Source organism: Rhyacophila brunnea, unplaced genomic scaffold, assembly GCF_057557595.1.
Source record: "Rhyacophila brunnea isolate RB1 unplaced genomic scaffold, BYU_Rbru_1.0 scaffold_7, whole genome shotgun sequence".
NCBI classification, from domain to species: domain Eukaryota; kingdom Metazoa; phylum Arthropoda; class Insecta; order Trichoptera; family Rhyacophilidae; genus Rhyacophila; species Rhyacophila brunnea.
Genome location: NW_028233339.1, coordinates 3,189,286 through 3,210,628, shown reverse-complemented (window position 1 = coordinate 3,210,628; position 21,343 = coordinate 3,189,286). Strand labels below are relative to the sequence as shown.

Genomic DNA, 21,343 nt, shown 5'->3' with positions numbered 1-21,343 from the left:
AAAAAAAAATTGTTTTTATAAGTAGATACTTACCTACTATTATATGTTTGTTAAATTTTAGTTTTAATAAATGGATTTTGCAATATGTCTGATGTTTTTTTTAAATCACCGAAATTCAGTACACAACTGTTAATTAATACCTATTCCTTATTGGAATTCGTTTAACCAAAACGGCTACAAGTGCATTGCACTGCTTGTATTGTTTTGAAACATCACTCAACATCATGAATCATATTTTTTCTTCATTTTTTTATATTTTCACACTTATTGTAATGCAAACCATAAACTGATATGCCCATAATTGCCAATAGGCATAGGCACAGACAGTGGCGGCCGGTGATAATAAAATTAGGGAGTGCAAATAAAGACATGCATTTTTCTTTACGTGGTATTGAAAAAAAATCTGCAATAGCCTTCGTGGTGGAGGTAGGCGTATGCTAAACGACGCTTACGTTCACGAACAGCATTTATTTGTTGTCAAAGTTACAAAGTTCAAGTCTCTGGTATGATAAGTATGCAAAAGGCAATAGGTACACACATTTTTAGATTTTTATTGTACCTAATTACACTTCATATGTGCTGACATAGTTACCATGTTTGTCACTCGTAACTTCCATAAATCGTAACTGATGTAAGTATTTTAGACGTGTGTCGTTGAGAAAAAGCCGTAAAATCCTCATTTGTCATCCCACATCATTCTCATATGCGCATTGTATCATTTTTATAAATACTGGGCATGGATCATTAATTTTCCAACGGGATATCACTTGTATTAAAAATTTGCCACTTTTGTACACCTCCACTCCAAAATTGCACTCCAAATGAGACTGATTTGAAATACATTCAACATCAAAAATAATAGTAAGTATAAGTAGGTATATTGTATGTATTATGTTACCGACTTACTTTTCTGTAGATTTATTTATATTAAAATTATTTAGTGTTTAATTTTGAAATGTAAAATAATTATAAAATCGTATTTGTATGGTGAGATGGCTGTACCTAACTTAATTATCACAATATTACTCTAATCGATATGTTGATTGATTCAATATTATTAATATGGCACATCAAACAACAGAGCATTTACCTCATAACGTCATAACGTATGAAATAATAATATACCTAGTATTTTTACGTACGTACAATAATATTATTAGAAACGCGCTAGTCAATCGCGACATCTATCGGTTATACTTGAAGCACTAGGAGGGAGAACATTGCTCAAAGCAAGGTAAAAATTGTACGTTCAGTGAGGTTACATTTCGGCAGCATGCAAAAAAATCGTCTACGGTCGGGCACTCGGGCAGTACAGGTTGTCTTTCGAACATTCAACAAATACTATGAAAGTATAATCAATGAATGACAGTTAACACATTTGGTTAGTTTGATTAGTTGCAAAAAACACCACCGGAGCGCAATCATCTATTTTGACCATAGATAATATACCTACGTACATTTTGACCAATGCATGAGCATTTGACACATTTAGTTTAGTTGCAAAAAATATCACCGTAGCGCTACTATCTAATTTGTCCAATGCATGAACTAGGCAGAAAAATTACTGCCGAATTCACGCACTCGCCAGATATTTTGTCTAATTCATGAATAAGGCAACGGGCTTGCATTTTTCATGATTTAGGCAAAATTTTGGCCATTTCATGTAATAGTCAATTTCGCATATTCGGTGTAACATAATAATATATAAGTACAAACAACATTGATAACATCAGTCAAGGTTTAATGGAGTAAATAATATTGTATGAATATTCATCTTGTGTATACAATTGAAAAGTCCTTTGATACTTCCCCTGCCGGTTTTTAACACCACACTACATTTTTTACACTTAGCTGTAGCTCCGCTCCATCCGCTGATGTCAAATAATATATCCATATTGGATTTATATCACCACCTTTCTTGTGAATGTGTAATTAAAATTCTTGGGCTCTTAATGGGCAAAAATATTTTTGTGAAATATCCATGGGTGTCCTGTTGAAATGCGATTTTAGAACTGATTGGATTAAAAAAAGGTTCCAGATTATATAGTAAGTACAGGAGGACCTCGACTTTCGCACATAATTGGTTCCTGAAAAGGTGTGAGAATGTTGAATGTTCGAAAGTAGAGGGAAGTAAAAAAAAATTTAATTGTGGGTATTTTGAAATATTTATTTATCAAGTAAATATAAGATGTTTAAGAGACATGTTTAAGTGGGGTTTGCGGGTGTTTCCCTTAAAAAGTTATCAAGAGTTAACTCTTTGCCACTCTTCTTTTTCTTATTTTAAATAAAATATTTTAAATGGTAAATCATTAACTTTACAATATTGCTTAACTGCTGGCACGAAATGTAAAGTGAACCAATCTTTTAATATTAACGCAGTAAACCCAGGCTTTTTTATTTGATTACTGGAAGCAATTCTTTATCCTTCCCTTTCAATGCTCGGAGATTTTCTGGTTGATAAATTAACATTGGCATCAATTTTAAATCACCAGCCAAGTTTCCACCAAGAAGCAATGTCAATCGGTTTTTAAAAGGTTTACGCCCAGGGGCAACTGATTTTTCCTTAGATAAGAATGTACGACTAGGCATTTTTTCCAAAATAAACCTGTGTCATCTACATTAAATATTTGGCTAGAGGAATATTCTCCATCTTCAATAATTTTGGATAATGAGGAAATAAATTCTTTTGCAGCATCTTTATCCGCATCAGCCGATTTTCCAGTGAATTTAATATAAACCAACCGTTACTTGCTTGAAAAATCGTGTTAGAATCTTCTTTTTCTAGCTTTCCAATCTTTGTAGAAACTAAGAGCCTTCGCTTGAATAATTTAATTATTCAGAGGGACATCTTTTTGATGTTGGTCGTCGATCCATGATGACAAATATTTTTCCATTTCATCCATAACTATGCCGTGTCTTTTGGAAACAACCTTTTAAGATAATACCACAATTTTGAACGTATTCCTTAATTTTATTTTTATTTTTCAAAATTGAACATATCGTAGTAGACCTGTTTGTATCATACGAACGTCCGATTGAAGCAAAAGATTCACCGCAATCAGAACGTCATGTGAATTTTATAAGTCCTTGATTTCTTTTTGTTCGTATCAACAATGCAGTTTTTCCGTTTCTCACTCATGTTTATAAATTTTTAGGGTGAAATATTTCAAATGAAGAAAATTAGCAAAACGCACAACATCACACGCCCGCCCGCGCTCCTGCGCAAGACTAAACCTATCCTTGCTAGCTCACAAGCAAAGTGACGGGTGCGAGCAGGATGCAAGTGACGCAAGAAATGCACTTGCCTGTGAGCGAGCGAGAAGGGGATATCTTAACCCCACGGCTAGCGCGACGTTTTAAAAAAACATTTTTTTTTGAAATGTGCGAAATAGCGAATTGTGCGAAAGTCGAACGTTCGTAAGTCGAGGTCCGCCTGTATCTGAAAGGAGTGATTTTTTTGTTGATTCGTCATATTTTCAGATTTCTGATTGTTATTACTCTAAAATGAGAGATAATAAATAGCACTAAATGACATTTTTATTGACGACAAATCGTCTCTGTTCTGGCAGAACACACTAACTGGAGAATACTAGTTTTGAGTAATTTGACTTTGAAGTTGTTAAAATGTTTGAAACGTTCTATCATGTGAGTTTATTAAGTAATCGTAAAAAGGATGACTTTAAAATAAAGACTGTTTATTTATTAAGAAGGTTTCCAGACGGTGAAGTTTGAAATAAGGAACATTTTGGTATAACTATTTCAATATGTAATTTTTTCGAATTAGTGTCTTCTGCCAGAACAGAGACGAAATGCATTAACTTCCCCAGATGTTATGATTGAGTTAAGATTTTAATGCATTTGACATCCATTAAAACATTATTCATCACCTTAAATGAGATCTACTTTTTTTATTTAATATTTTTCGTCGTCTAAATTCATTTAAATAAACGGATTTATTGTTTTTCTGATGTTGTTATGATTGCATATGGCAGCAAAAAATGTATTATCCGTGAGCATCAGGCGATTCCCCATGTAACATGTGCAGGTACATACACGTCACTAAAATAATGATTTTGTACACATACTAATTGATTGTGATTGATAAATAAATCAATCCCGAAAGTTTATATTTACTAATCCCGTGATTTAGAGGTATCGAAAATTTGTTTAGGATCCCGGTATTGGATTCCCTGCTGGGAATGAACTCGAGTGAATCGAGTTGAGGAGAGGAAGCGATAGTTTTTGGATGGAGAAGGGATGATTGTGACAAAATAAAAGTTCAGATTTAATTGTTTTTCATAAAAAGATGTTTATTTATCAGACGTATAAAAAAGGACACTTGTTGTGATATCCTATTGTGTATTTTACTATGTATATATTTATATAACTCGTTTACATGGCGTTGCACTCCGCACTGGCTTTTTATGAGTATGATGGCTGACTGGCTTACATGAATGTTATTTACTAAATCATTCCAGACAAACGTCTGAATATTATTTAACAACACAATAATTATAATTGATATATTGGAAAGTTCTTGGAAGAATTCTCTCATATTTCAAATCAGCCGGAGTGGCGTTAGATACTCTAAGTACTTCACGGTTGTCGATACGATTAATTCGAGTTAATTATTGTTTCATACTGGATCAATCAATTATTAATGTTATAAAGAAATACAGTACAATATGTATATCGTTATTTTTTTATAATAATATAGTTTTTTTTAATTATAATATAAATACTACAAAATCTAACTAGAATTATTTTACTTAAAGTAAAACTCATATACTTAACAATAATCTATTAAATATACCACCGCAATGGGTTTGAGCGCCCTTTATTTATAATGTATTGATAAAAAAATGTTTTTTGTGTTTTCCAATTTACATGGGTATTTTTTTTCAATTTTCTTGTGAAAATTTTCATATGTCTCAATCCAAATGTTCAAGCGGCAGAAATCTTTGTAAAATATTATGAAAATTATAAATTAACAAAAAAGCAGCGTAAAGAGATGTATGGTAAAAACATATACATACCAATTTTGAGTATCTTATATTTAATTGTATATTATTAATAACTAGCAGATTTCTGCCAATCGAACAATTTGGACCTTCTTAGGTTTCGGGTCGCGTTTAGACACTATTTAGAAATAAAAGAAAGTATCATTTCTTTATTTTATATCTTGGCAATAATGCATAACTCTTTAGAATCATATTCTAAGAATAGACAATAATTATTAGAGAAATCTTCATACATAAATACGTATATAAAATAATAATAATAATACAAAATTATAATTATAAACTATAAATTATTGACTCCTAGTCAAAGAGGGTAATTATATTGATCAAAAATTCAAAGATAATAAAGTGTTATTTTTGAATTGTGATCAAAGCAGTCAAACATAATGACTATGAGATTAAATCTAACACAGTAAGATATAAATATTATTTTTTATATAATATTATATTGTTATAATGATGGAATACGGCGATAGTGCAAATGGACCGTTTGCATCTCATCGACAGGGAGTCTGGCAGTTTTTCATCTGTCGAGGACAATATTGTCCACAACGATCGACGCTCCGAAGGAGCTGTCTAACTAAACGTTTTAACAAAAGAGGACATTAAAACACGTAATGCGCTTATCTATTAAATATGGGCAAACTTCATTCGTCAGTCGTTCGTCATAAAAAAGGGCAATCACTCACAACTCTAGACTAATCACTTATTAATACGAAAACAATTTATCATAAAGGACTAAAGAGCACAGATTGGCCTCATCAGCTGAGACAAGAACTATCGGCGATGTACACGAAGCAGTATGTTTTGGAAATGTTCCATATTTCCTACTAATCTACTGGATATAAAGTCAAACAAGTCTCCTCGCTTCCCTCCGACACTAAATTACAATTACAATAATATAGGTATATCGTATGTTTTTAAATTTTTTATATGTTTGGCACCCAAGTTTCAAAGTTATTAAAATTATAATCTAGATAAAATGATAGCGTGGGCGTACAGGCAGAAGTCACTAACTCCAAATACACAGTTCTGAGATAATCAATGTTTTGTGTTTTTGGTGTTCTTAAAATGGTTGCAAAATCTTTATTTTTTGAGTTATTCATTCAAAACTGGAGTTTGTGACTTCTGCCTGTACGCCCACGATAGAATCGTTTAAATACATATTTTTCGGGTGCATCCATCGTTTTACTGATGTATAATAATTATTATTAACAATCTCTCGATATGACATTGTCAATAAAACAACATCTGCGGGTCTATTCTTTACTTATCGACCGCTAAAGTGATAAATACGACGGCTAACTAGGGTATCAAAGTATTACCACTTATTGTAACAATTACAATAAGTTGGTTGTAGTTGTTGCAATAAGTGCTATATTTTAACAGCACCACTCTTGTCTGTGATAAAATTTAGAGCGAGATAGACAGTTTTGACTGTTTAGCCGGCTAACTTATTGTAACAATAATTATAATACTCAATACAAATATGTAATAAATACTATCACTTTATCACTTTAGCGCCTTGTGTATAGAATAGACCTGCTGGTTAGTAATATAATAATATAAACAAAACATTTTTTTATGACGCGATTTACAAAAAAATAATAATATTATTGTTAGCACCAGAATAAACATAAAAAACAACAGAAAGTCTTAAGAATGTTTATCCTGCTTGATAACAGGTAAATAATAAAAGTAAATAGGTTAAGCAATCAAATACCAATAATGGTGCCCTTTTGACAATGATATGACAACTTTAAAAAAATAATAAAAATCGCACGTCTTTCATTTTGGCTACTTTAACTTCACTGTCCCGTTACTGCGGTAACGCTTCTTCGAATCTCACTCTCACTGCACCATTGATTAAATGTTTTTCATTTTATTTGTCTGTCAGTTTAAACACACAAGATCACAGTGGGGTCGGGGTCAGAGGCGGCTGTGGACCTCCAGCTCACCTTCTTCGGGTGGTGGCCGCCACAGCTATCATCTGCCGCAACATTGGCTCCGGAGTGCACACCTTCGGGTCGCATTTCATTTGACCGTCACCTCCGCATCTGAAAAAGTCAATGTTTCAACAATAAATAATCAATATCGTATCTTGGCGGAATACATTACATTATCATTATTGTGTATAGCCAAAGAGGTGAAATAACTTACTACATATTATATCGTCGCTAATTTTCTACAAACACGTATCTCAATTATTGTCAGTTTTGAGTTGTTTGATGCAATGAATTCACGTATCTCAAAACATACTTTAAGCAATTACATAAGACTCGTATCACAATAAAAGACTTTTATAAATATTATAAACTCGTATCCTGAGTTATGTGTTTGTAAGTATGCAGATTACTGAACTCCGACAGCTGATTATATTGAAGCACTTTCTCGTAAGTCAAGATACGTGTTTACTGCAGTAATATTCACAGTAAACTTGCAACGCTTTCTCATTATCTTCGACAATATGACTGATCGGTTGAAAGTATAGTGCGATAAATTGAAGAAACATAACATTTTTTTCATTAAAATATGTGTAACTATGTGAAATGGATGATTATTTCTAAATTAAAAACTGAGAGAATAAAGTTGTTATTTGCCTCTCCTGAAAAATTGTGTTTTTTATTATTCTTCCGCATAATGATGGTCCATCATTGTTTAAAAAAACTTTTAGACTTGTTATGTGCAATGCAGAACGACTAATCATCATTTTTAGCGGTTTCATATTATATAAAAGCTCCATCTACATAGAAGAAGATTATTTTTCTTCACCATTTTTGGGAAAGCAAATAATATTGGTGTACTTATTGGTGTTTTATATATGACATTTTTTTATGTACTTACGTGCAATGTAAACAGGGTCCTGATGCAGACTGCACCACTTCTCCGACCTTATACGCCTGCCCCTTTATTTGGCACCCTCGTCTCTGAGCGGCACCCTTGTATGCGTGCGACAAGAAATGCGGCGGCAGAGTGGTAGTCGTTGTCGTGGTGGTGGTTGTGACGTTCAATACTGTCGCCATGGAGACAGGACATTCGTACCGAGGACAACAGAAACCTGATATGGGTTCTTCGTGACAGTGCTGAATAGGAGGTGGACAACTTTGTTGCAGGCATATGATATCGCTTCTGAAGCAGAAGCAGAAATCGCAAGGATCATCTCTCGGAATCTGCTGAGCGGAAACGTAAACTTTTCCACCGTATCTGCAGGTTCCGGGTCCAAATGGTTGATCCTCTTCCTCATAATCTTGTTCTTCGTTTCCGTATGTGCCAGGGAAGTCAGGAACCTGTGGCATTTGGTGTTCTCCGTCTTGGTCTGGACTAGGAAGATGCGGAAGTTCTGCTTGACTGATATCGTCCGTGCTGGATTCAGAATCAGGATACCTATCATGTATGCTTGGAACTTTCCCGTCATCGTGCGATGGAATAGTATCGTTAACAGGAGTGAGCTCATGTTGGATCGGAGCAACAGTAGATGATGGCACAATCGATTCTGTATGTTTTTCTGTTGTTTCTGGTACCGTTGTTGCATCAGGATGTGGTATTTCCGTGGATCCAAACTCTTCACCTCCGAGATGTGGTATTTCTGTTTTGTTATCAGCTGGATGGACATCTGGATATTTTGGTGTCATATGAATGTCATCATCTTGTTTATGGATAGTTGTGCTATCGAGATAATGCGTGGTCACCTCAACATCCTTGTCAGATTCTTCAATTGACAGCGTTGTAATTTCAATACTGTGTACTGGTTTTTGTGTTTGGTCATCATGGGGTTCTGATTCATTGATAAGAGCATGCGTTTTGTCATCAGAAATTGGACTATATGTAGTTTGTGTTGTCTCATGTGGTTTCTCAGTTTCATGTACATCTGGTTTTAATGTTGAAATATCTATACCATGTTCTGTAATAGATTCTATACTCTTTTCGGTTGACGCTTGGTCTTTAGTGAGTTCTGGCTTATCAGTTACTTCAACAATATCCTTTTCAGTTCCAATAATTTCATCAACAGTTTTGTCAGTTGTTTTAACAATATCCTCTCCTGCAATGTCAGTTGGCTTTACATCTTCCAATGTAGGCTTAACAGAAGTTGTCGGTATATGTTCAGGTTCTTCTTGAGAGTCCGCATTATCTTCAACTTCTTCACTAGATTTATCAGTATCTTCTTGTGATTCACTAATTGGTCTCAATGTTACTTCGCCCTGTCCTGGATGTTGAGTACCCTCAGAGTCTTCAGGTGTTTTAGTTGAGCTTTGAATGTCAACTTCAGGTTCCTTTTGTAGTGTTGGTTTTTTAGTTTCAGATTCCTTTTCTGGTGATTTTGTGTAGTGTTCGTCATGCTCAGGAATCTGTGTTGTGATGTCTTTTTCTACCTCTGCAATTTCACTACTGGTTTCTGGTGCCAATGTAGTACTGTCAGATTCTTTTATTATTGGTTTTTGCGTTTCTTTTACTATATCCGATATTTCAGTCGTGTGCACGCCCGCTTCCAATTCCTCTCCAGATTTTAATGTTGTGCTTTCAACGCTTTCTTTTTCAGAAGTTTGTGGAACATGTTCTTCAGTTTGATCAATTGGGCTCACTGTTACCTTCTCGTGATGTGGTATTAAAGTAGATTTCTCAGTATCATCCTGAGGCTTGCTAGTTGGTTTTTGAGATTCATCTTCTGGCGCCACAGTTGATGTTACTTCTTCTGATACAACAGGAGACTGATCTGTAATACTAGCATCTGTTGATTCTTTAATCTCATCCTGCGGTACGGTCGGCTTCAATTTTTCATCAACATCAATCGATGTAATAGTGGAAGTTGTGAAATCAGTAACATGTGCTGAATCTGTTACTTCAGGCTCCTTGGATGTGTCAAATATGTCTGGTTTCTTAGTATCATGAGCTGTATGATCTTCATCAAATACTGTGGTACTTTCTGTATCAGGATGCTTACTGATCAATGTGCTTTGTCCATAGCTCTCTGTTGTTATAGACTCAGGCTGTTTATCAGTAGCGTGCGGCGCCTGTTCGGGCTCTGTTACGCTCGGTTTCTTTGTAGTAGGTATTTCGTGCTCTGGTAATTTTCCAGTTTCTACAATTACAGGAATAACTTCTACAGCTGGATATTTATCAGTACTGACAGTATCTGAGGCCGTGCTTGCAATTTCAGTGGAATGCTGTGATGTCTCCTTCGGTGAAGATGTGGTAACATCAGAATCCTTCTCAAGAATATGTGATTCCGGAGATAAAGTCTGTTTCTCTGGCATCTCTACCGAATATTCAGTTGTTGGTACAGAATCATCTTCCTTGTCGGTAACTGTAACTAAGTCATCAATATTCAAAGAAACTGGAATATCTGTACTTGGGACATGTGGTTTGGGTCTTGCAGGTTCATGAGGGGATAATGTTGTATGCTTATCGACCAATTTATCATCGTCGCTTCCCGTTTCTGTTTCAACTGATCCAACCTCAGTAACATGATCATCGCTAGGTGAACGGAGCGTTGTGAATTCCTGGTCAGGTCTTGTAACCTTGTCATCTTCAGAGAATCTATCGTCAATATTTGATTTTTCAGTATCAGAATCAACTTGAGACGGTTCGATAGTTGTAACATGTTGATCAATACCGGAAGGAATTCTATCTGTTGATGATATTTCAGTTGTGACAGATACTTCACCGTCAAATTCAGATTTATCAACTGACTTTGGTGTAGAAGCAGATTCTTTCAATGGTGTTTGTGTTTCAGATGATGTTCCAGTGGGCTCTGTTATCGAGATTACAGCATCAGTTGGACAGTTACCATCATCACATTTAACATCTTTGTGATCATCTGGTGCTGTTACGCGTGGCAGAGATACAGTTGTTGATTGTTCCTCAGCTTCTGAAAGTGGATGTGAAGTCACTGTTTGACTTTCTTCTAAACAGTCAGGTGATTTGCAGTCGTCTTTCTGGCCAGTTGCTTTTTCGGTTGTTTTATCGGTGTCGTATAACTGAGTGGTTGCATGTTCATCGCTGTCAGATTTAATTGTAACAGTTTCCTCTGTCGATTCGCTCTCTGATTTTGTTGGTTTTTTAGTAATTGTTGGTGGTTTCGAGAATACTGTTGTTACTTCTGGGATTTCAAGACTCTCAGTAGATTTTTCTGGCACATCACATACTCCAGACTCACACACAGGTGTTGAATCTGTTGGTTTTTCAATGTCTGATTTTTCTGTGTCATCCTTGTCTGTAGGTTTTACTGGACTGCATGCTTCACCATCGCAATCTTCTGTCGTTGAAATCGTAGTGGCCTTGTCAATATCATCAATATGGATATCTGGTATTTTGGTTGATTTTTCAACTCCAGCATCGCATCCATGAGGTCCACAATCTTCCATCGTAACACCATGATCGTGTGGTATTTCTGTTGCAACATCGCCTGAAACTGGAGTGGTATCGGTGGATGGGACAGTTGTTGGGTGTGCATCAGTTTCAATTACATTCTCATCTGTGGGTAAGCACACTCCATTTTGACAATCTGACACTGATGGTTCTTTATCGATTGGTTTTTCATCAGTTTTATCAACAGGCTTAGGGGTTTGAGCATCGCCACAGTTCTCTCCGTCACAGCTTCCTTGAGAAGGCTCCAATGGATGGCTCGCATTATAAGCTTGGTCGATTTTAGTTGGTGTGCATCCTGAAGAATCACATTGTACAGTTTCATTTGATACGCTTTGAGGAATTGAACTATCAGTCGGCTTATGAAGATCTTGTATTGGTTCACCTTCGGTTGAATCGCATCCGTTGGGACCGCACCCTTCATCTTTGTCAGATTCTTTAGGAGTTGAATCATCAGATGGAGTGACGTGCGGTTTGCTTGTTGAGTGTGACTGTTCACAGCCAGCTGGCCCACACTGTCCATCTTTGTCAGATTCCTTTTTGGTTGAATCTTCTGATGGTATAGTGTGTGGCTTGCTTCCCGGTAGACATCCGTTCGGACCACATTCTAACTTGTCATCGTCAGTTATAATATTTTGTGTTTCGTCATTTTCGCATCCATCCGGTCCGCACTGTGTCGGTACATCCACCGCTTTGGGAGGAGCTCCTTGAGAAAGCTTGCATTCTTCAGATGTGCATTCTTCAATTACAGTTGGAGATACAGTGGTTTTATCGACCGGAACTCTTGTAAATTCAGCTTCTACTTGACATCCCTGAGGTCCACAATCTCCCTTGGAATCTATGTCAATCGGTGTTTGACTGGTGACTACATCGTGCGGTTGTTTTTGTGAACATCCTGCAGGACCACAATCTTCATCAACTGTATCAGTTGGAAGCACAGAAACACCTATTTTGTTGACGTCATCAGATGAAATTGTGGTGATCTCTTCAAGTTTTGTTGTATATTCTACTGGTTTGTCCGTTACTATCTCAACCGATTTCATTGTTTCTGATTCTATCTCTTGAATACTTGATTTCACGGTGGTTTGGAAAGTGTCGGACAATGTGACTGGTGATTCTGTCGGTTCTTCTACACCTGGTTCTGCACTAGGTGGTTTCTTAGTGCCTGTTATCTCAGTCACTACTGGACGTAGAGTTATTGAATCAGAATCATCGTCAGGACCAAGAGTTGTAAGCTTATCTTTGACGCTGCCATCATCTAGCGGTATTTTGGTTGATGAAGAATCTTCCTCATACTTAGTTGTGGTTTGATCATCGATATGTGCACTCGTGACATCTGTTACACTAATATCATGTATGTGTTCTGTCGCACTATCATCCTCGGGTTGCTTGTCTTGATCCTTTGATGGCTTCGGTTCATGTACAGGTGCAGAGGTTGAAACTATTTGACCTTCAATGGTGGTTGTTTCATTATGACCCTTATGAACCTTTTCAGATTCTTCTGGCTTGCCAGTATGGGAATCAACTTCATACGCTGGAGTTTCATGCTCTGCTGTATCCTTGGATTCAGTAATGGGTGTCTTATCAGATATTTTATCAGTTGATTGAGTGGCAGATTCTTTTTCTTGTTCATATTCTACAGTTGTGATTTGCTCGCTTGGCTCATCTGTTTCTTGTGAGTCAATACTGATTGTTGGCTTGACTGTTGTCCTCACATTGTCTTCAGGCTTCTTTGTGGAATCTAAAGTAGGAACCTTATCTGTTTCGCCTTCTGTACTCACTGATGGATGTTCAGTTTTTTGTTCAAATGGACTAACCAATGTGGTGTGTTCTGTATCAACAGACTTGCTGGTGGTAGATATAAATGTAATTTCAGAATCAAATTTAGTAATTGGAGTTGAATATTCATAACCATGTCCTGGATATTTGGTTGATATAGAATCTTCTGTGACCTCTTCCGAAACTGATGTATCTGTGGCATCTTTTTTGCTATCGGTATCTTTTTCTGATGATGTGTCATCGGATTCAACTGAATCTTGGCTTGGTGAAATAGTTGTACCTGTGGAATCTGTAATTGGTTTATGCTCTGAACCAGGTAATCCTGGATGAACCTTTTCTGTTGTGTGTTCAGAAAGACTTTGTTTTTGAGTTGTAAAGAATGAGTCGTCTTCAGGCTTAATGGTATTTTGACCAATATCATCATGAGGAATTTCTGGCTGCACAGTTGTTAAATCATCTTTGACTATCTTCGGTACAGTAGTTGTACCCTCATCACTGATACTTGTTTGATGTGTGGTATCTACTTTGTGTGGTAATACAGTTGAAGGCGTGTCTGTAGCGTCTAAAGGAATGTCCACTGAAGTGGGTTTCTGTTTATCATCTTCATCAGTTTTTTGGTCATATGCTACTGTGGTAGCTTGTTCAAGGGTATCATCTTTTTCAGTACTTTCCTCACCTACAGGTTTTTTGGTGGTTCCAGAGACATCAAGCTTAACTTGTTCAGTCACTTGATCGGTTTCAGATTTGTCTGAGGTAGGTTTAGAATCTGGAGAACATCCATTAGAACCACAATCTGGTACATAGACGGAAGGCACAACTGGTTTTTCATGTACTTCTTTGTCTTCTTGGGGCTTGGAGTCATCGGTTCCAACGGATACTGTGATAATCTGTTCTTCGTCAGCGACCTTTGGAGATTGAGTGGCTTGGCCAATATCTTCTACTGGACTATCAGTTTGGAATCTGTCAGTAGCATTTGATTCAGTATCTTGATCAGTTCCGGAAACATGATCCTTGCTGGATTGTGTGGTTTGAGCAGATAAAATTGTCGTTTCCTGCGGTGAGAGCGTTGTCATATCAGCCATATGATTCTCTGATTCAATTGTGACAGGCTCAACATGTTCACACGTGTACATCGGGCAACAATTGTCCTTAGCATGATAGACAGGTTGGCAATTAACCATATCGGCTGGAGGTGGTGAACATTTAACGTGGTCGCACTTAAGAATACTGTTGACACATTGGCACGATGCTTGACATTTATTTGATGAGGGTATCGGAGAATTATTTCTGTAAGTAACTCCATCAACCAAGCAATCACCTTCTCCTGGAATTCTTGACGGTTCATGTTCTGGATACTGATCACCCTCTTCGATTTCATTTGTGGTATCATCACCATCGACCTTAGTATGTACCACAGGTGTAGTGGAGTCATCTTCCCCATGCGATTGGTCTTGTTTATCAGTAGTTTGATATACATCGGTCACTGAGTCTAATGGTTTATCGGTTACTGAAGAATCAATTTCATGTGGCTTATCTTCATGCTCAGGTTTTTTAGTTTCAGTTTCTAATACTGCTGTAATTGTTGTCTTTTCATGAGATTTTTCAGTGGTGTGTTCACCATCTTCACTTTGTGAAATGTCTTTCATGGTTGGAATAGGCTGTTCAGTAACCAATGTTGGAGTTTGTTCTCCCTTTTCTGGCTGCTTAGTAGCCAATTCTACTGGAATATGTACCCTTTCTGTAGTCTGGTGTTCTGTATCATAAGCATTTATTGTTGTGCTTTCAGTTTCATCACCGCTTCCTTCTTCATGTTGATCAATTGATGGGACAGCAGTAGTAATATCGTCCTTTGATGGGTGTACTAAATCACTCTTGGCAGTAGTTGCATCGTCTGTTTTAATTCCAGTCTCTTTATCACTGGTTGATAATTTAGTCACCGATTCTATATTTTTATCTGTAACGACATCTGTATCAATACGATCGGTTTGATATCTATCGTGAATAGAGTCAGTAGAGTCTGAAATAGTTTTGACAGTTGTGAAACTAAATATGTCATCAATATCGGTTGACTCAGTTACGCCTTTGTCAACGTGTTGTGCACCTGTAGTATGACTTTCAGCATCTGTGATACTAGATTTTGTTGTTTGAGATGAAGCCACTGTAGTTGGTATACCTTCTTTATTGATTTCCGTGTGTGAATCGGGTAGTTCAGATTCTGAATCAATTATAGGATATTTAGTATAATCTGTTGCTGTATCTTTAGGACCTTCAGTGGCATGTGGAGAGCTTGTTGTAAGGAAAGGTTGTTTCGTAAAGCTTTCTGTAATCTCATCACCAGTTTCAGGTGATTCAGACCCTGAACCTTCATCTCCAATGTCAAGCGAAGATTCTGTTGGCGTTTGAACTAAATCAGAATCAGCAATTGTGGTTGTCAATTCAGGTTCGAATGCTTGTACAGGTCCCTTTGTCACTTCATGTGGAATCTTTTCTTTCTCTTGGGAAACTGGCAAATCTGTTGTTTTTTCACCATCGTATTTTTCGGTAGTATCTGATTTAGTTGCATCCAAATCTTTATGTGTGGTTGATTGGTATATTTCAGTAACTGAATCCAATGGGAGTTTTGAACTGCTATCTTTATCAGTAATTGATGGAACATGTGTGACTTGGCCAACATCCTGATCATGAGGCTTTTCGGTTATTTCTGAAGCCTTTTCACCATATACTGTTGTTTGTTCTTCCTCTGCGTGGGGATATTTAACTGTTGTTACTTGATCTCTAATAGAGTCGGTAACTACTGGCGATTTTGTTACATCATCAATTTGCTGTTCGATAGAGTCGGTAACTGTTGGCAATTTCGTTACTTCATCATGTCCTTCAATAGAGTCCGTAACTACTGGCGATTTCGTTTCCCCGTCAATATGTTTTTCGATAGAATCGGTAACTACTGGCAATTTCGTTACATCATCAACGTGCTGTTCGATAGAGTCGGTAACTGTTGGCAATTTCGTTACATCATCAACGTGCTGTTCGATAGAATCGGTAGCTACTGGCAATTTCGTTACATCATCAACGTGCTGTTCGATAGAGTCGGTAACTGTTGGCAATTTCGTTACATCATCAACGTGCTGTTCGATAGAATCGGTAGCTACTGGCAATTTCGTTACATCATCAATGTGCTGTTCGATAGAGTCAGTAACTGTTGGCAATTTCGTTACATCATCAACGTGTCCTTCAGTAGAGTCGGTAACCACTGGCGATTTTGTTACATCATCAATTTGCTGTTTGATAGAGTCGGTAACTACTGGCAATTTCGTTACATCATCAACGTGCTGTTCGATAGAGTCGGTAACTGTTGGTAATTTCGTTACATCATCAACGTGCTGTTCGATAGAATCGGTAACTACTGGCAATTTTGTTACTTCATCATGTCCTTCAATAGAGTCGGTAACCACTGGTGATTTTGTTATTTCACCTTCTTGTTCCTCAACAGACTCAGTTACTACTGACAATTTCGTTACTTCATCATGTCCTTCAATAGAGTCGGTAACCACTGGCGATTTTGTTACATCATCAACGTGCTGTTCGATCGAGTCAGTAACTGTCGGTAATTTCGTGACATCATCAACGTGTTCTCCAATAGACTCAGTGACCGTTGGCAATTTCGTTACTTCACCATCTTGTCCTTCAATAGAGTCAGTAACCGCTGGCAATTTTGTTACGTCATCAGTGTGTTCTTTGATAAAGTCAGTAACTACTGGTAACTTAGTTGTTTCATCGACGTGTCCTTCTTGCAATGCATTCTCAGTTGTAACAGTCTTGTCATCACTGTCAATAATATCTGTGACTGAAATAGTTTTATCTGTGACCAAACTGGTTTCTGTTGTGCCTTCAGATGATTGGTCTTTATCTCTCGGGGTTGGCGTGTATTCTGGTTCATGTTCATCTCTGTGTTGTGGAACTTTAGTAGCGGCAACATCGTGCTTAGGCACATCTTCATCTGGTTTGTCATCGTCCTTGTAATCACGTACCGGTGTAACAATTTCAACACCTTCAACTGTTGTTTGTTCATCAACACCGTCAGCATCAGATATTTTTGTTACTCGCGGTACATAGCTTTCAGTGCCATGTTCAATATCAGTAGATTTTGGTGTTGTCTTTTCTTCAGTTTCCGATTTAATTGACGAATCATCTGCAGCAATCGTCGTTCCTTCTTGGGAAGGCTTGTGTGTATAATCTTCTGGTGACTGGTCTTCAGTAGATTCTTCTGGCTTATGTGCACCATCTTTTTCACCAGTATGCGGTTTATCTTCATCCACTATTTGAGGAGTCTGAGGTTTATGAATATCATCCATATCGGGCTTCTGGGTTTCAGTTACACTTTCCGGAATATGCTTTTGTTCATCTGATTCTGGAGTATGTATTGTAACATCATCATCTGATTCAGGTTTATGTGCCCCAGTCACATGTTCTAAAGTAGGCTTACTTGTTTCAGTCTCATGTTCCAATTCAGGGAACTGTTCACCAGAATCCTGTTCAACTCCAGGCTTTTGTTCTCCTGATTCACCATCTGTTTCCTTTTGACCATCATCCTCTTCTTCTGAATCTGGTTTTTTACTGACTCCTTGTTCTAATTCAGGTTTCTTATCCTTCATCACGTGATCCACTTCTGGTTTTTGTGTTGCATCTGTCTTATTCATATCAGGCTTAGGTTCATTATCATCATCCAACTTGGGCTTACTTGTAGCATATTTATGGTCTGTTTCCGGTTTTGGTCCAAGTTGACTGTCTGACTCTGGTTTCTTCTTCTCTGCGGTGGTCGCTGTTTCTGGAATCATGTTTTCAGTAGCATGCTCAGGCTCTATTTTTTGCTCCTCTGTAGTGCTATCTGATTCGGGTTCCTTGTCATCAAACCTGTCACCTACTCCTGGTTGCTGTCCTTCAATTTCGTTTTCTGTTTCAGGTGTTTTCTTTTCAGTAACACTATCTACCCCAGATTCTTGAAGCGTTGTATGTTCGTCTTGCGCTGGCTTGTGAGTAGGTTTGCCTGCTTCTTCCAAATCATGCTTGATTGTGGTGATTTCTAATTCTGGAATAATGTTTTCAGTAGCGCTTTCATATTTTGGTGTATGAGTATCATGATCGATATCTGAAATGATAGGTTTGTGAGTTTCAGTATCTCCTTCAACCTTTGGTATCTTAGTGCTACTTTCAAAGCCTGAAATATCGTCAGTAATTCCGTCTGATTCTGGTTCTTGCTTTTCAGTTGTAGCATCTGAATCTGCCTTCACTCTTTCGGTAGAACCTTGAGAGCTTGGTTTATCACTTTCTGTAGCACTTGTTGGCTCTGGTTTTTGTTTGTCTGTTGACGATTCTGATTCTGGTTTGACATGTTCATGTTCAGTTACAGCTTCAATACTTGGGGTAGTGCTTTCAGATGAGTCACTCACTTCTGGTTTGTGTTCGGTGGCACTCTCTACACTAGGTTTTCCTTGTTCTGTAACAGGTACACTTTCAACGGTGGACTTGTCACTCTCAGTCGTAATGCTAGAATCTGTTTGTGGAATAATTGTTGAAATTTCAGGTTTTTGTTTGTCTGTGACATTATCGACATCTGGAGTATGTTCCGATTCCGGCTTATGTTTTTCAGTAGAGCTATCAACTTCTGGTTTTTGGACTTCCAAGTCTTCAGTTCCAGGTCTCTGAGTTGTAGTCAACATGTTAGCGTCTCCCATTGACGTGGTTGGCGCTTCATCTCCATCGCAAACATAAGTTTCGGGGCAACATTGATCCGGATTCGGAGGCAGAGCGGTGCAATTCTTTCCTTCATTCTCCATCGGCTGGCCACATTCTTGGACTGCGCATACAATATCTCCCTTCATACAGTAGCAATGCTCGCAAGCTTTGTCGGTAGCGATGAGTGCTCCATCAGCATACATCTGATCATGGTGGGTACATTCCATTGTGTATCCCGGTGCGAAAGTCGTTGTCAACATGAATCCAGGTGTGGGCTTCACTGTAGTTGTCATGTCATCGATCATCAATGGTCCTTCATCGTCAGGGTGATCTGTAAATATTAAAATCTTAAATTAGTGATAGCAAATAAAATAAATTGAGTAATTCAGGTTGATCCCCTTGTTAACATAATGATATAAGTAATAATTTAAATTTAGCAATTAGATAAGTTACTTCTTTAGTGCTATTACGTTGTACTATCATTAATACCTCTCGTTTATCTCAATAAGTAGAATGTACTTTATCATCAGTTTATTACAATTATTTCAATATTATTTTAATTATAACAACTTTGAAGTAATCGTATAGATCATGTTATTATGATGTGCAATCAGTATTACCAACTCATGTCGACAAAAAAATGCCAGATAGGACAATAGATTTCCTAAAAGAGACATTGGTTTTCGTCTATGGATAAAAATGTCGGAAGAATAAAAATGACACATTTTTTTAGCCCTGCCCAAGAAGTCATCAACAAAAGTAATAGTGTATCCATCAGTAGCGAAGGGTGGAGGTAGGCTGTTAAGATCCGCCATAAATAGCGCACAATAAACATTATTAGTCACTATGTATTTGTTTTTATTGAACTAAGACTACAATTTACAGATGGTGGTGGTTAGTTTTAAATTTCAATTAAACCCTGTCTAAACGATACTTTATGGATAAATAAGAATTGGTTGACTACATATTATTATTTATTATGGTTTCATTTCGCAGGGTTTAATTGAATATTAAAAACTAACCAACACCTTCTGTAAATTGTAGTCTTATTTCAATAAAAACAAATACCTATGACTGACAAGGTTTAGTTTGGATTATTTATGGCTGATCTTAATAGCCTACTTCCACCCTTCGCCATTGCTATCCATGTTATTAACACAATATGTAAACAAAGGCTTGCTATAATTCATAGTTTTTTCTTATGTACCTACCTACTTTGATGGTGTGTGCCCTTGAGTCCTGGCCGACTGTCTGCTTTAGTATATAAAGTTTGTGAGACTCGTAAAAGGTAAGGTACCTATATTTATGATTTGTTTATGCTATTTTAAATACAACTGGGTGGTTTAGCAGATAGTCAGTGCAGGTAGGGTAGACGCATTTTAAAAATATTTTTTATTTCAGTGAATTAAAATTATGAGAACTAGAAAAATACTATGAATTATTTTGAAATTTACCCTGAGATAGATAATTTGTTTTCAAGTAATTACTTGTTTTTGTATGCACTTTAATAATTACCATCAAGGTCCGAATCTGAAAGTTAATTTTGGTAACATTCACAAATTTAATACAATATTATAATAGCGAATTTTGATTTAAAAAAACTGATAGACTTAACGCTACGTATGAGATACGTGCTTTGCAAACTGAATGACTAGTAACCGATGTTAGATCTGGCATGAAGAAAGACTAAGTTGATAACACTATTATCAATAATTGCCAAAGATATTTACCGCAAGAGTATCGGACGGGACAGCAGACTCCTCTGTTGTAAACTGGCGTGCATCCCTCGACGTGGAGAGTACATTCTTGCATGACGCAGGCAGTCATGTTTCTGATGCAGTAGCAGAGTTCGCATGGCTTGTTGGGGTTGGAGGGGACTTGGGCTCCGTCCGAGTAGAACTTGTCGTCTATCGAGCATCCGTAGTTGTCGTGATGGCCAACTTCGGTCGAGTCGACTGGAGGTTGAGTCGTCGAGGTTAGGAGGTCTACTGGAACTGCAATCAAAACGAAAATATTAGTAGATATAAACGAAAATACCTTATAATATACATTGTAGAATACGAAAAAAGTGAGTAAAATAATAATTATTTGCAACACCGAAAAAATTTTAATAAAATATTAGTAGCACCATCTATCAAAATATTTTATAAAAAACATATTTAGCCGAGTTCTGAATTTATTGTTGAAAATTATCTTTTATAATAGTTTACATTACTATCGCTAGATGCCACTAAAAATACATTTTTGCGTGCTTTTTTCAATTTCGAGTTTTCCTTGACTGGTTTCTTGCCTTTCTCGTCAATGTCAAGTTTAATAAGACCAGTTTCAAGTTTGTACCGCGATGATTGCTAACAACGCAATACAGAATGGTGTGATATAATAGTGCACCTGCTTTACAACGGCATTTTGCTGTATTTATGGACAAGCCTTCGCAACTAGGAACAATA

The 21,343-nt window shown here is 37.0% G+C and overlaps 1 protein-coding gene across 1 annotated transcript in view; it reads right to left on the bottom strand.

Moving 5' to 3' along the window:
- Window positions 1-6,859: 6,859 nt before the first annotated feature.
- tnc (tenectin) overlaps window positions 6,860-21,343 on the bottom strand; it is a 183,402-nt gene continuing 168,918 nt past the window's right edge. Inside the window, exons 5-7 of the mRNA XM_085957631.1 lie at window positions 20,627-20,890; window positions 7,866-19,227; window positions 6,860-7,078 (exon numbers count right to left, since the gene is read on the bottom strand). Coding sequence (XP_085813757.1) covers window positions 6,976-7,078; window positions 7,866-19,227; window positions 20,627-20,890 — 11,729 coding nt within the window. The 3' untranslated portion in view covers window positions 6,860-6,975. The remainder of the gene's footprint in view (window positions 7,079-7,865; window positions 19,228-20,626; window positions 20,891-21,343) is intronic.